This window comes from Eretmochelys imbricata, chromosome 6 (genome assembly GCF_965152235.1).
Source record: "Eretmochelys imbricata isolate rEreImb1 chromosome 6, rEreImb1.hap1, whole genome shotgun sequence".
Taxonomy (NCBI): Eukaryota; Metazoa; Chordata; order Testudines; family Cheloniidae; genus Eretmochelys; species Eretmochelys imbricata.
The window spans coordinates 101,022,587-101,038,567 of record NC_135577.1 but is presented as its reverse complement, the minus strand read 5'-3'; the positions used below and the strand labels follow the sequence as shown (position 1 = coordinate 101,038,567).

The following is a 15,981-nucleotide window of genomic DNA, read 5'->3' as shown; positions in this document are numbered from 1 at the left end:
GAGCAGATGTTTTCAGAGAACTATCCAGGATGACTCTAAGATCTCTTTCTTGAGTGGTAATAGCTAATTTAGACTCCATCACTTTGTAGTTGGGATGATGTTTTCCAGAGTGCATTATTTTCCACTTATCAACATGATTTCTTCTGCTATTTTGTTGCCCACTCTCCTACTTTTGTGAGATCCCTTTGAAACTCTTTGCACTCAGCTTTGGACTTAACTATCTTGAGTAATTTTGTACTGTCTGCAAATTTTGCCACCTCATTGTTCACCCCCTTTTCCAGAACATTTATAAATATGTTGAAAGCAAAAGTCTCAGTACAGTTCTTTGGGGGACCTTGCTATTTATCTCTCTCCATTGTGAAAAGTGACCATTTATTCCTACTATTTGTTTCCTATCTTTTAATCAGTTACTGATCCTTGTGTGGATCTTCCCTCTTATCGCATGACTGCTCACTTTGCTTAACAGCCTTTGGAGAGGGACCTTGTCAAAGGCTTTCTGAAAGTCCAAGTACATTATATCCACTGGATCACCCTTGTCCACATGCTTGTTGACTTCCTCAAAGAATTCTTGTAGATTGGTGAGGCATGATTTCCCTTTACAAAAGCCATATTGACTCTTTCCCAATATATTGTGTTTATCTATATGTCTCATAATTCCATTCTTTACTAGTTTCAATCAATTTGCCTGGTACTGAAGTTACGTTTACTGGTCTGTAATTGCCAGGATTGCCTCTGGAGCCTTTTTTAAAAATAGGAGTTACATTAGCTATCCTCCAGTAATCTAGTACAGAGGCTGATTTAAGTGATAGGTTACATACCACACTTAGTGGTTCTGCAATTTCATATCTGAGTTCCTTCAGAACACTTGGGTGAATACCATCTGATCCTGGTGACTTATTCATGTTTAATATGTCAATTTGTTCCAAAACTTCCTCTATTGCTGCCTTAATCTGGGACAGCTCCTCAGATTTGTCACCTAAAAACGGAATGATTTGGGTGTGGGGATCTTCTCCACATCCTCTGCAGTGAAGCCCGGTGCAAGAAATTAATTTAGCTTTCTCCACAATGGCCTTGTCTTCCCTGAGTGTTCCTTTAGCACCTTGATTGTCCAGTGGCCCCACTCACTGATTGGCAGGCTTTCAGCTTCTGATGTAGTTAAAAAAATGTTGCTGTTAATTTTTGTGTTCTTAGCTAGTAGTTCTTCAAATTCTTTCCTGACCAGCCTTATCATACTTTTACAATTGACTTGCCAGAGTTTATGCTCCTTTCTATTTTTCTCACTAGAATCTGACTTCTAATTTTTAAAGGATGCCTTTTTGCCTCTAACTGCCTCTTTTACTCTGTTGTTTAGCCATGGTGGCATTTTTTGGTCCGCTTACTGTTTTTTTTTTATTTGGCAGTATACATTTAGTTTGAATCTCTATTATGGTGTTTTTAAATAGTCTCTATGGCGTATACAGGCATTTCACTCTTGTAACTGTTCCTTTTAACTTCTATTTAACTAGCTTCCTCATTTTTATGTTGTCCTCTTTTTTAAGTTAAATGCTAAGTGAATTTCTTTGGCAGCTTTCCCCCTACAAGGATGTTAAATTTAATTACATTATGGTGGCTGTTAATGAGTGGTTCAGCTATGTTCACCTGTTGGACCAGATACGGTGCTTCACTAAGGACTAAATCAAGAATTGCCTCTCCCCTTGTGGATTCCAGGACAAGCTGCTCCAAGATGCAATCATTAAATGGTGACAAAAAATTTTACTTCTGCATACTGTCCTGAGGTGACATGTACCCAGTCAATATGGAGATAGTTGAAATCCCCCATTATTATTGTGTTTTCTGCTTTTGCAGCCTTTCTAATTTCCCTGCGCATTTCACTGTCACCCCCCTGATCAGGTGGTGGGTCGATAGCATATTCTTACTACTATACTCTTATTATTCAAGCATTATTCTATCCCTAGAGCTTCTACAGTACAGTTTGATTCACTTAAGATTTTTACTGTATTTGACGTTATGCTTTCTTTCACACAGAATGCCACTCCCACACAGTACAACCTACTCTGTCATTCCTATATATATTGTATCCTGGTGCTAGAGTGACCAGATAACAAGTGTGAAAAATCAGGACAGAGGGTGGGGCGGTGGGGTAATAGGTGTCAATATAGGAAAAAGCCCCAAATAATCGGGATTGTCCCTATAAAATTGGGACATCTGGTCACCCTAGCTGGTGTTACCATGTTGCATTGATTATTCTTATTCTTCCAAGTTTCCGCAATGCCTGTTATATAAATATCCTCATTTAATGCCAGACACTCTAGTTCACCCATATTAGTATTTAAACCTCTAGCATTTGTTTATAAGCACTTGTACATTTTGTCAATATTCAGTTGTTTGTCTTCATGTGTTATATGTAAACTTGCTGTCCCTCTAAGTCCAACACCATCAGCCCCCCCCCCTGTGATTTTTGTTCAGTAGTCATATCTCCCTACAGGCTTTTCTTCTGCTTCTCCAACCCTGAAAAATCTAGGGACAAAACAAGATGTACAGATCACACTGACTTGTTGATCGTCCAACAGAAAGCAAAGGATTTGCATGATTTAAGAGTCAACATTTGTAAAGTGAATTGCACATACTATATTCTACAGTTAATGTGATACTGTAAAATGTGTTATATTAGATATGTTATACAGTAGGTAAGACTAGATGATCACAATGGTCCCTCCTGTCCTTAAAAATCAAACAAAACCTCAATTTAGGTTTTGTTATAACAAGATTTACAAAACCTAAAAATCAAGAAACATCAGTGAAGACAAAGCTTTTGGTTTAGATGTAAATGTTCCTCTACAGGGTTTGTCACTACAGAATTGGGTGACCTCAAATGAAACTGAGAAGGGAAAAATGAAGTTGACTACTTTCACTGCCCCAATTGAGTAAAATGCCAAAAAAACAAGAAGTCAGCATGAATAATGAAAAGTCAATAAGATTGTAAACCCTGTTTCCCATTCAAAGATGTGAGGTGCCTAAGGTCAATACACATAGGGACATTTGCTTTTTTTTTTTTTACAAATGTGATTTTTCACTTGACAGTGTCTCTCTAACAGAAAAAGAGAATGAATGAGGAGTAAGGTGTGATCATTTGTTCTGTACTACAGTGAAATGTGTTTTAAGCCACCACCCCAGACAATTGGGGTGCTTAAGGGGATTTTAAAAAGGAGGGGACTTGTACTCAACATGTTTGGGGACATTTTCCCATGTCTCGTCAACAAGGAAATTGCGTAATTGGGATTCCATTGTGTATGACTGGGGCCCCCCTTTCCTCCGGTTTGTTGAATAATCTTGTGGGATTGGGATAAAGCAGACTTTTCAGGGGTAGATGATAGTATCATTTTTGCTGCTCCTGGGGACTGAATCACCCCCTGATGCCTACATTAGTTATCCTCCCCCCCCCCCCGCCATTGTCATGGGTCACACTAGTAGGGATTCATTGTGATCACCAGGGACATTCTTGTCACTTAGACTTACCTATTGTTGAAACCACAGTCCCCACAAAATAAAAGGCCCCGGTAAAATCCCATCGGGGTCTGATGTCATCGACCCGGATCCCGGCCACACTGGCCTCTTGGTACTCCCGGAGGAAGTCTTGCAGCTCTGCCCGGCTCAGGTTGTGCCTCTGGCTGAAGTTCACGAACCTCTCCTCCCACTTTTCCTTGGCTTCCCTCTCGGTGGGCAGCTCGATGGCGGAGAACACGGCGGCCCCGCACAGCATGTACAGGATGATGAGCGCGGCCAGCAGCAGGAAGCGGGCGTTATCCTCATTCAGGTGACCCAGGCTGGAGCAGCAGCAGCCGCGCCACGCCATTCTCCGCCCCGGGGGACCAGGCCGAGGGGGCTGCTGGAGCCCGGCACTAAGTTTGCACCGACCGCAGCTCCCCCAAACTCCGACAAGCGTAGCGGCGTCCTGGGTTATACTCCCCGAGCCAGGGCTGCCAGGGGCCGTGAGCAGCGCGATCCATGGCCACCCCGCATCTCTGCCGGCGGATCCGGCCGGCCTCTCCAGGGCACTTGGATGGCAGAGGCGTGCAGCGCTTCGTGAATCTTTGTCGCCACTTTCCCGCCCTTCCAGCGGCTCTCGGAGCTGGACCTCATCCTCGGGCGCTCCGGGCCATTTCTTAAGACGCCCACTTGGGTCTGCTGGCTCAGAAAATGACTTTCCGTCCTCGGGCAAACAGCCTGTTCTCAGGGGTGCCCAACACAGGCTGGTCTGCTCGTCTCGTCGAGTTTCGGATCCTTTCCTTCCTCCGCCCCACACGCCTCCACTTAGCGAAGGGAAACCAACAACGCGGCTTCAGCTGGCCACAAGGGATGAGAGGGACCGAACTCCTTGCGAAGCGGCTGACTCTGGAGCGCTCAGGGGCAAAGGTGCGAACTCATCTCTCCATGCCCCCAAAGCGAGACCGTCTTCCTTTCCTTCACACGAGTCAGAGCCATACGGTCCCTGACCTTTCCCGTCATGTCTGCGCCCTCAGAGCGGCCGCGGGAACTTCCCGAGCATGCAGCCACGGAGGAGTCCCCCCTCGACTTGAAAATGCAGTGGAGAGAACAGAGCAGCCCCCTCCATGGTCACCAAACCGTCCCCAGAGCCTCAGTCCTTGCACAATGTATTTCACAGTGTCAACAGTGGGGAAAGAGCCCAGCAGAGCCTGTGGCCCTCAGGACGGAACTTGTGCAGAAGAAAGTGGAGTGGAACCTAGAATGATCAATTCGGTTCAGAGCGAATACTGAAGCTGGAGATCTGGGGTATCTCCCTGCCCAGACTGCCTAGGGAAAATCCTCATCGGCTTTCAACACCGGGTTTGTAAACTTGGTCAGGTCAAATCAAACCCGACGCTACACGGGAGCGGTAAAGTCCAGCCAGAGCCTGGCACCTGCTGGCTAACACGGCTCGGTAGTAACCGATGCGCTAACGCGGAGTGGCGCCTCGCACGGACCACGCGGAGTTAACATCCCGGGTCAGAGCTGATCCTTGGGCCATGCTCCTCGGGCACCCCATGTACCCCATCTGCTAGGGGGAAGCTAGTCCTTCCCGCGTGTTGGGGGTCAGCCCTGAAGTGGGGGGGGTGCCAGAGCGGGGCTGTGCTGACAGTCCTCCAGCCCCACTCGCTCTCCGGAGGGCAGTTCGTGTCACACCGGGACCAGCCCGCACCTGTGTCCGCCGCAAAGGCAGAGGACGAGGCTCAGACGGTCCCCCGGTCTCCCTTGCCGGCTGGCGGCCGCTCTTTTCTCCTCCGAGAGACACAGCCTGCCCGGGAGCCAGGGCAGGCAGCGCCCCTTTGCGCGCGGCGCCCGCCGGGGCACCAGCCGGGTCAGCGTCTGCGGGAGCCTGGCTGCGCGCTGCTTCGCTCTGTCTCCGCCTTGCTGCCCTCCCGCTCTTCGCCAAGTGCAGCCGGGTACAGCGACGCCTCCACCAGCCGCCGCCTTCCTCCACAGCGCGCCTGGCAGCCCCCACCCCCGGCGGCACACAGCGCTGCAACAGGCGGAGAGCAGCAACTGCAGATCCCGCGCTCCCCCGCCTCTGGGGGCGCAGCGCCCAGGGGGGCTGGAGCGGGAAGACCCCCAAGGAAGGAGGCAGGATCAGGAACCGCCTCCCGCCCCCGGAGGCTGAAGACAGGGGATGGATGAGCAGACCCTGGCGCTGCCAGGGCGCCTGTCTCCACCGTGTCTGGGCGCCACTTGCGAGCGTCTGTGGGCAGCAGCTCCGCTCCTATAAGGGAGGCGGCGCGCGCTTTTCCCAGCGCCCGGTGCTGAGCGCGGCGTTTGGCCGGCGCAGTAGCTCTGGCCTTGTTTGCGCGGCTCAGTGGGCGGTCTGCGCGGTGCTGGATGCGGCGGGGGACGGAGGCGTGAAAACCTCCGTATTTCGAGCGCGCTCTGCCCGGGGGCGACTCCGGCCTTGGCTTGGGGAGCAGGACAGCCAGGGGAAGGGGGGGTTCTTCCCTCATGACAGGCCTTGTTACATCTGAGTCCAGAAGTGGCAGGCAGAAGAAGCGTGTGGCTGCAAATAGGTTAGTCGCTAAGGTGCCACAAGTACTCCTTTTCTTTTTTACTTCTCCTGTAAAGCCCGGGGGAATGGCCAGCTGATAATGGCTAGGTAGAGGGTCGGCTCAGACTGTGCATGCAACAGCTTTTAACGATTCGGGACCATCACCCTGTGCACTCACATATCTGGCCCGTGTTACAATTTGATCTATGGTTCTCCTCTTCCCTCCTATTGTTTGTCATCCTCATCTGTTTCATCTTGTCTTAAATTATGTCCTGATCCTGGAAACACTTAACCACAGGTGCCTAAGTTTAGTTGTATCAATAGTACCACTAAAATCCATTGACTGCTCACATGAGTAATAATACCTAGCTCTTAAAGTTTGTTCATCAGTAGATCTCAGAGTGTAAAGTTATGCATGTGCTTAAGTGTTTTCAGTATAAATCTCTTTTATAGTAATTCTTTCAGGGCATCTTATGTGTTTGTACAGCACCTAGCCCAAGGGGGCCTGTGCCTGACTGGAGTCACACTATAATACAGATATACAACTAACTGACGTTACTCCATTGTGCCAGAAAAGGGCACCTCTTTCAGGTCTAACTACAGTAGAACCTCAGAGTTAGGAACACCCCTCAAATGGAGATTATAACTCTGAAATGTTCTTACCTCTGAACAAAACATTATGGTTGTTCTTTCAAAAGTTTACAACTGAACATTGACTTAATACAGCTTTGAAACTTTACAGAAAAAAAATGCTGCTTTCCCTTTTTTTAGTGGTTTACATTTAACATAGTACTGCACTGTACTTGCTTCTTTTTTTTTTTTTTTTGGTCTCTGCTGTTGCCTAATTGTGTACTTCCGGTTCCAAATGAGGTGTGAGGACTGGTCAGTTCATAGGTATTCGTAATTCTGAGGTTCTACTGTATAATTTGTTGCTCTTTTCTCAACAAGTTATTAAATCCTCCAGTATCCAACAATGAAAAATTGAGGGTCTGTGTGTGAGATGCAGTTCTGCAATTGCAACACGGTTTAAAGGATGTGACATGTTGAAAAGCCCTCTGTCAGAATAACTTTTGGAAAGATAATTGTGAAGGAAAAGATGAAAACAAAGAGCTAAAACAAGCAGTATCCAGCAATTATTATAGTGATGAATTATAATTTAAAATGGTGAATCATTAGAATTCAGATACATAATAGACATTAACTAGGAGAATGAGAGATGGCCTTTCCTTTTCAGTGAAGGAGGAATAACAGGTATTTTATTAAAATAGCAGCTCAGTGACGTATTACTACAATGCTTACATACTGTATTTTATTATGTATTATTCATATTGCACTAAAAGTGTTCTAAGAACATAAGAACGGCCATACTGGGTCAGACCAAAGATCTGCCTGGGCTTTTCTGCTCCTGTGGGGTGTCGGGTTTTGAGAGATCTGCGACCTTTGCACCAGGCAGGCAAGTCATCATGCAGTTCTCCCGGTCATCACAAACCCAGCTATCTATGTTTCTAATGATCGAATCGCCTATTACCTGTCTCTTCCTAATAACTGGAGTTCCCTCCCCTGGAGATGTATCCTCAGTGTGAGAGGATACCACATCATCATCTGAAATGAGGGTCCCAACTATGGGATCATTTCCCTCTGCTCCAGTTGGATGTTCTCCTTCCTTGAGACTTTCATCCTCCTCAACAGCACAGAGGCTGTCAGACCAGGGGCGGGACCGTTCTACTGTGTCCTGGAAAGTCTCATCTATGTACCTCTCTGTCTTCCTTAGCTCCTCCAGCTCAGCCACCCTGGTCTTCAAAGCCCATACATGGTCTCTGAGGGCCAGGAGCTCCTTGCATCGAATGTACACATATGCCACCTGCCCATAGGGCAGGTAATCATACATGCTGCATTGGTTGCAATAAACTGAGTAGCCCCCACTCTGTTGCTGGACTTCTGCCTGCGTTCTCTTTTTACTCCTGCAGCTTGTTCCCTTTTTGTTGTTTTGTTTTGTGTGTGTGTTTTGGCTTAAGTTTAAAGAAGTTTAAGGGACTTATTAAAAAGATAAGGTCCCAAATCGTAGTATGATGTAAATGTCAGATATTTTTGCCTAGTATCAGATAGTGAGGAACTTAATATTATAGAATTTGATAAATCTTTGTTTAATCAAAAATATCATATAATCAGACACCAGGTTTATTAACATATTTTAGCAATATTTTCAATTTTCTACTATTTTCCCCACCAAAGTTTAAAAATAATTGTTCTCCTACTTTTTCCGTCATCCACTAAATTTAATACCTAGTACTGTAGATGGTCTTTTAAAAATATTACAGATGGGTTCAAATTACAAAATTCTTATCTTGCATCAAAGCTTGGTGGCTATTGGACTCTGGAGTGTTGGGCTGAGTCCCTGAAATGTAGTTTTTTGCACTTATGAGCTCCTTTAGTGAAAGGTACTATAAAGTGTTTTGCAGGGAGTTAGTTTTATGTTCCATATTTTACACATGGGGAACCTGAGGAACAGAAAGGTAAGTGTCTTGCCCAAGGTCACACAGCAAGCCAGTGGCAGAATCTGACACAGAACCCAGATCTCCTGTATTCCAGTTTTGTTGTTGTTTTACTTCATACCACCTCTGTATGGCATGAGCTCCTTTAAAAGTATGTTAAATTGTGCTGCAGAGTAATACTTCCTCTTTGTTATCCTTACTATTAGCCACAGACCCTGCTGCGTGGCAAGTAAAACTAGTAGTAGTGTTAATCAAGCAAAGAATGGAAAATTAGATGCTGGTTGAGACAGACAGTGCCAAGTGATTACTTGAGTAAGTCAATCCCAGGCTCAGCACACCTTTACTGGAAATATGGACAATTTCCAATAGAAAAGGACCATACTTCCCCACTAGCCTTCACTACAGATGTGAGTCCAAAGCACAGACTGTGGAACAATGTCTGAACCTCAGTGAGAAACTCCAGCCTTCACTCAAACCTCCATCCCCTCAAGATCCTGCTCTTGCTTGCTACCATCTCGCTCATTTAACACAAGATCCTCAAATTGTTTGCTATCAAAATATAAAATGAGATTATTACATAGCTGCTCCATGTCCACCACACAGATAATCTAATACTGATATATAATAATTCTATGAGGGAGGGAGGTAAATCCTCTGTCAGGGAAGGAAAGTTTTAAGATCTCCTTTTTTCTGATGTGCTTTTGTTTACTTATTGTATAATAAAATAATAAATAACAATAATAATGCTTTAAGAAGGCTGTCTGGTGACAGGGTACCATTGTCACAGCTCACAGAGGGAACAGAACTGCACGTACTGACCCTAGTTTAGACCTGCTGAGGTAATCACAGTTGGTACACACAGGGGACTGCAACCCAGGACCTGGTCTGAGAGAGAGAGAATCATATAATTGCACCGTGAGAGAGGTGATGGCCCAAGACCCAAGAGGGGAGTGCACTTGAAGAGGCCAGGAAGGATCAGAGGGGCAGTTAGCCTGGTAATGGTGACATGGAACATTTAAACGTGATTTCACCAAAAAGGCCCAAAGGGTGAGTGTTTTGAATCCATGAGTATCCAATGTCAGTGTATATAGCACAATGTTCTATTTGTGACCAAGCTGCCTCTCGTCGACTCTCCACAATAGAACATTACTTCCCAAAGGTATATTCATGTGATACACAGGATATGTAAGTGTTTCTTGTAGAGAAAATAACTTTCTTCTCAGAGTCTAGTATGATCCTAAATTACTACATGACACGGCATTCCAGTCTCTTACTCTTTCACACGGCATGGATTTGATGATTTGTTTCAAAGAGCCCAAGATGATGTTAGTGTAGATAACCAGAGAACAAAAATCTAAATTTAAATTTGGATCAAGTAAACAATACGTTTAAAATTCTTCCTGGCAAGTAAATTAATTGAAAGGCTGCATAAACATCTTGTGGGTCAGGCAATATGATGCAATGTCATTAACCTTCTCAGAAAGGTTTCAGAGTAACAGCCGTGTTAGTCTGTATTCGCAAAAAGAAAAGGAGTACTTGTGGCACCTTAGAGACTAACCAATTTATTTGAGCATAAGCTTTCGTGAGCTACAGCTCACTTCATTGGATGCATACTGTAGAAAGCTCATTTATGGTATCACACAGATGCAAATTAACTGAGCTTAGGACAATGAAACAGTTAAGCATCACTGTGTTTACGCACTTGGATATTTAGCACTGATCTTAGAAACGAAGATTGAAGGGGCTTTTTAGTAGAACTATAAATAGTTAAATCACCACGTTAGTGGCTGTGTGGTGTTTGATTTAAGAGAGATTTTTGTTTGTACTGTCAAGGAGCAAGCCCTTTAGTTAGGGAGAGATGCAGTAATTCAATATCCTTTATATATTAACAATTATTTTTCCAACAAAAAAAAGTTGTCAGAATAATGCCATCATTAGGGCACAGTAGATAACATGGAGCAATCTCACTAAGGATATTCAGTCAGTGTGTCTCATTGATAGTATCATTGATGCTTTTTAATTAAGCATCACATTTGGCAGTTAAGCTGATGCATTTTTAACCAAAATGGGAAGTTTGGGTGGGTTCCATGAAGGGAATTAAGCATTGCAACACTGAGCATCACAGAGACTAACTTTTAGGCACCTAGAAAAAATCACAAGAACAAGACTGTGATCCTAGGCTCCCCGTACAAAAAATGGGGAGAGAAAAGCACCTAAAAATGCGGTCCACAAAAGCCAGCACATTAGGTGGGGAAATGTCTAAACTAGCCAGTGGGAGTTGCTGACTACAGGAGTGTGTGCTGATGGCTCTTCTGCCTTGGATAAATACTTAAGCAGTCAGAGGGCCAGAGGGAGAGAATGGGAATGACTCTGCAGTCCAGTGGTTGGAGCACCCACCTGAGAGACCCCAGGTCCAGTGCCCCTGTTCCAACCACTTTTTAATTATATATCCACAATTGAACAGGTTCAAGAGGAGAGACTGAGGGATCCCCACATCAGAATATCCCATAGCCCAGTGGCTAGCACACACTTCTGGGAGGTAGAAAACCTCTGTTCAAATCCTTTCTCCCCCTCAGTCACTTCTGCCATATCCCAGATGAGTGCTCTAACCTGTGGACAAAAGGTTATAATGTAGGTGGTAACACCACCTCCTCCAGTCAGATTTTTCAATGGTGCCTGACCCAGTAAATGGCCTCTGAGCCAGGGATGCTGGAACGGGCGGGGGGGGGGGGGAATTAGGGGACCATGGCCCCATCACTTTTAAAAGTTGAAGGGCTATGCTTTCCCACTTTTTACCTACCTTAAGGGCAAGTGATGGGGGGAAGAGGTGGAGAGGGGAAAAGGCAGAGCAGGGATGGGACCCCACCCCACTTCTAGGGAGCTTCCAGCGCTCCTGCTTGAGCACACCTTCTGGATTGGTCCCTGCATGTGACTTAGGGAGCTGAATGCTTGTCTTTCCTGGTTTGTGAATCACTCTGGCTATGTCTAGACTGTAATAAAACCTGTGGCAGGCCCTGTTAGCTGGCTCAGGCTTGTGGCGCTCAAGCTGCGAGGCTATAAAACTTCACCATCAACGTCTGGGGTCAGGCTGGAGCCCTGGCTCTGGGACCCAAAGTGTAGACATATCCTCTGGGGCTTAGACAGGAGATAGGCATCCAGACACCTAGAGGGAGGCAGCAGTGCACAAGCTCAGAGAAACAAACATAGGGTATGTCCACTGGAATTAGACACCTGTAGCTGATGTGGGCTTGTGGGGCTCAGACTAAAGGGCTGTATAACTGAAGTGTAGACATTTGGGCTTGGGCTCCAGGCTGAGCTCTGAGACCCTACCACCTTACAGGGTCCTAGAGCCTGGGATCCAGCCTGAGTCCCAATGTCTACACCACAATTAAACGGTCCCTTTTAACCCAAGCCCCACAAGCCAACTTCAGCTAGCCTGGGTACCTAATTGCAGTGTAGCCATACCCATAGGTGCTAAGTGAATTTAGGCTCTTACAGGATTTGTGGGAGTTTTGTGGATCACAGGGGAGGCAAAACTAGGACATAGGTGCCTAAACCTCTGAGCTGCAACTGACTCCCAAAGTTTATGCATAATTTGCATGAGAAGCAAACAAGCTAGCATTCCATTCCCTTTGAAGCGAAGGATGATGGGCTGGATCACAGAAACCCCCTGGGAGCGGGCACCTGATGTGCCAAGACTACTTCTGCTCCTGCTTTCCTGCCCAGTCAGTTTAGGACTTCAGTGTCCTGCCTGGTTTGAGCCAGACCCGCTAGCCTGCCGCAAACCCCGAAGTCTGAACCATGTCCCCTAACAGCTGTAGGCTTAACTGAAAGCAACTTACAGAAGTGTTCCTGTCCTTGACACTCAGATGCCCAACTCCCAATGGGGTCCAAACCCTGAATAAATCCGTTTTACCCTGTATAAAGCTTATACAGGGTAAACTTATAAATTGTTTGCCCTCTATAACACTGATAGAGAGATATGCACAGCTGTTTGCCCCCCACCCCCAAGTATTAATACATACTCTGGGTTAATTAATAAGTAAGAAGTGATTTTATTAAGTACAGAAAGTAGGATTTAAGTGGTCCCAAGTAGTAACAGACAGAACAAAGTGAATTACCAAGCAAAATAAAATAAAATCTGCAAGTCTATGTCTAATCAAACTGAATACAGATAAAAACCTCACCAGTTCCAGTAAGCTCTCTTACAGATTAGCCTCCTCCTAGTCTGGGTCCAGCAAGCACTCATGCTCCCTGTAGTTACTGTCCTTTGTTCCAGTTTCTTTCAGTATCCTTGGGGGTGTAGAGGCTATTTCCTTAGCCAGCTGAAGACAAAATGGAGAGGTCTCCCATGGGCTTAAATAGACACTCTCGTGTGGGTGGAGACACTCTCCTTTCTCCTGTGCAAACTCCAGCTCGAAGATAGAGTTCTGGAGTCACCTGGGCAAGTCACATGTCCATGCATGACTCTCAGTTTTTACAGGCAGAAGCCACTGCTCACATGGTATCTTGAATGTCTCCAGGAAAACTTCTTATGTGGATTGGAGCATTCCAAGATCCATTGTACTTTAAGTGCTTCTTGATTTGCACATTCCTTTCTCAAGAAGCTGACCAAATTGCTTTACAAAGGTTACTTAAAAATCAAGCCAGTACACAGCCAATATTCATAACTTTGAATACAAAAATGACACACGCATACAAATAGGATTAATAGATTCAGTAGATCATAATCTTTACAGAGATATGTTACATGGCATATGTAGCATAAAACATATTCTAGTTATGTCATATATACATTCATAAGCATATCTCCATAAAGCCTTAAGGGGGGCACCACCACACTAAGACAGGCTTCTGTTGAACCTTACAAATAACTCTGATTCTTGGCAAACTAATTTGAAAAATGAATTTTATCTGAAATATCTGGCATTTCGGACATCCAGAATAATTTACGGCTAGATTCTGCAACCCTTATGATGAGTACTCATTTGTGCAGTTCCATTGACTTCAAAGGGACTATGCATGTGGGTACATACTACTTAGCATGAGTAAGGGATGCAGCATCTGGCCCATAGCTAGTGGACACATCTATAAGTCAGTAAAAGCCAGCTGAACATGGAAGTTGTACAGCTTGGAACTGTTTGTTTTATAATTAAAGTAGGCATGATTCAGAAATGAGAAATGTAAACATTTTCTATATCTTCCATTTCCAATGTTAAGCAAATAGTGACTCTATTGATCTGCATGTTTCCTTGTCATTTAATAAACAAAGTGTCAGTGGTATTTATCTCTTCAGTAAAATACTTGTAGCCATGGAAAGTTGTCTATCAGGACAAATATTTACTTAATAATTAGAACATATAGTATACACACATTTTCACTGATGGATCTCAAAATGCTTTACAAATGAAGTTTTACAGGGGAAACTGAGGCAAAAATACAGAGAGCTGAAGTTACTTGACCAAAACCCCCTCTGACTTTGACTCCAACACATTCAAAAAGAGTTCCTCCACTTTTGGAAGGCAAATCATTAATCTACTGATTAACTCTAACCTTTTCTGATAAGTATTCAGAGCAGGTTTTTTTGCTATGTGTCCATATAATTATATACACCATAGAAACTGATAGACATAGTGCAGTTCCATCACTGCAATAAATGTGTGGTGTTATCTAGTGGGTGTTTAGTTATTTTTGTTCTCATTTCAAGATAGCAAGACCACACAATGTATAATGCTTTTGTTTTAATTTCCAATAGCCAATTGGCTCCAAATAGACGTCCTGAATGTGCCTCCTTCCTCCAGGGCCTTTACAGTGTCCATCTTATTTTGCTGATTTCTCTGCCATGTTCACAGCCATCCTTCAAGTTCCTTCTTCTACATATCCTTTTGCTTCTTAAGGAGGAGTAACCCACATCTTCTATTCACACTAGGCTGGAGCAGACTTTACCCACCCCTGTGGAACTGAATGGTTTGCAAATATGGAACATGAACATGAGTATCATCCATATGAAGTGCACATGGAAAAAAGCTTAAGAAAAACAATGCATTTGGTGAGAATAAAGTCAAGTTTTTGATGCTTTTAGAATATAAATAAGGTCAGAAAAAAACTGCTTTTCATTCATTTTATTGCAAGACGGACTGCTTTCCTTGAAAAGATGTAACACAGGACAGAAAAAGATGCTGAATGTCTCAGTGTACAAACAACTGTAGCTGAGAGTGTTATAATAGGAACAGTTGTTATACACCAGAGCCCATGAGGGCAGAGGAGAAAAACCACCCATCAACAGATCATGAACAAAAGGCATGAGTATAGTTGGGGAATAAATTGTACCCAAGCTTGCTTCTCCCTAGAGTTATCACACTAGAGAAATAAACTTTAATTTTTAAAAAGATCTGATGAAGTGAGCTGTAGCTCACGAAAGCTTATGCTCATATAAATTTGTTAGTCTCTAAGGTGCCACAAGTACTCCTTTTCTTTTTGCGGATACAGACTAACACGGCTGCTACTCTGAAACCTGTCATTATGCAAGGCATTTAATTTTTAAGTGGTGTTTAGATGGGAAAGTAATACACTATTAAAAGTAACACGTAGATCAATTAAGCTGTGTAGCAGAACCAACAGGGTAACATTGCTTACACATTTCTTAATAATAAATAATTCAATAGGAAGGAAAGCAGAATTAATGAATGAGCATTCCAGAACAAACAAGTATGCATAAAATAGTGAAAAGTCGTAAGGTTTCTACTGACAATCACAGGAACAAAGCCCAGGTTGCTTGCACTCAGCAACAGGACTATTTTAAGAGAGATTCATTTGATTGCACTTCACATGGCATCATTTTGGTTCTCTTGAAACAGTTCTGTCGCTTTTCCACAGTATGCATCTGATGAAGTGAGCTGTAGCTCACGAAAGCTTGTGCTCAAATAAATTGGTTAGTCTCTAAGGTGCCACAAGTACTCCTTTTCTTTTTGCGAATACAGACTAACACGGCTGTTACTCTGAAACCAGTCCTGTCACTGTATGCTAGCAACTTGGGCTAGTTCCTATGATTGGTATTTGAAAGAAACACTTGGCGGGAGGGATAGCTCAGTGGTTTGAGGATTGGTCTGCTAAACCCAGGGTTGTAAGCTCAATCCTTGAGGGTGCCATTTGGGATCTGGGGCAAAAATTGGGGATTGGTCCTGCTTTGAGCAGGGAGTTAGACTAGATGATCTCCTAAGGTCCCTTCCAACCCTGATATTCTATGATTCTAAGTGATATTGTCCCTATAGCACCTAGTAGAATAGGCTCTCCAGGTGGCTTACAAACATTCATTAAGTTCACAACTCTGCCTCTGCAGAGTGGGGTCCGTATAGACATGCATTTTAGAAGGAGAAACTAAGGCACAGAAAAGTCAACTTGTCTAAAGTCACACAGTAAGTCTGCGGCAGAGTCAAAAATAAACCCAGAAGCTCTAGC

General features: G+C 44.3%; 1 protein-coding gene across 1 annotated transcript in view; it reads right to left on the bottom strand.

The window, feature by feature from the left end:
- The window catches only part of KCNK13 (potassium two pore domain channel subfamily K member 13), a 125,979-nt gene extending 122,126 nt beyond the window's left edge, over positions 1 to 3,853 (bottom strand). The window contains exon 1 of the mRNA XM_077820400.1: positions 3,517 to 3,853. Coding sequence (XP_077676526.1) covers positions 3,517 to 3,853 — 337 coding nt within the window. The remainder of the gene's footprint in view (positions 1 to 3,516) is intronic.
- Between the last annotated feature and the right edge of the window lie 12,128 nt (positions 3,854 to 15,981).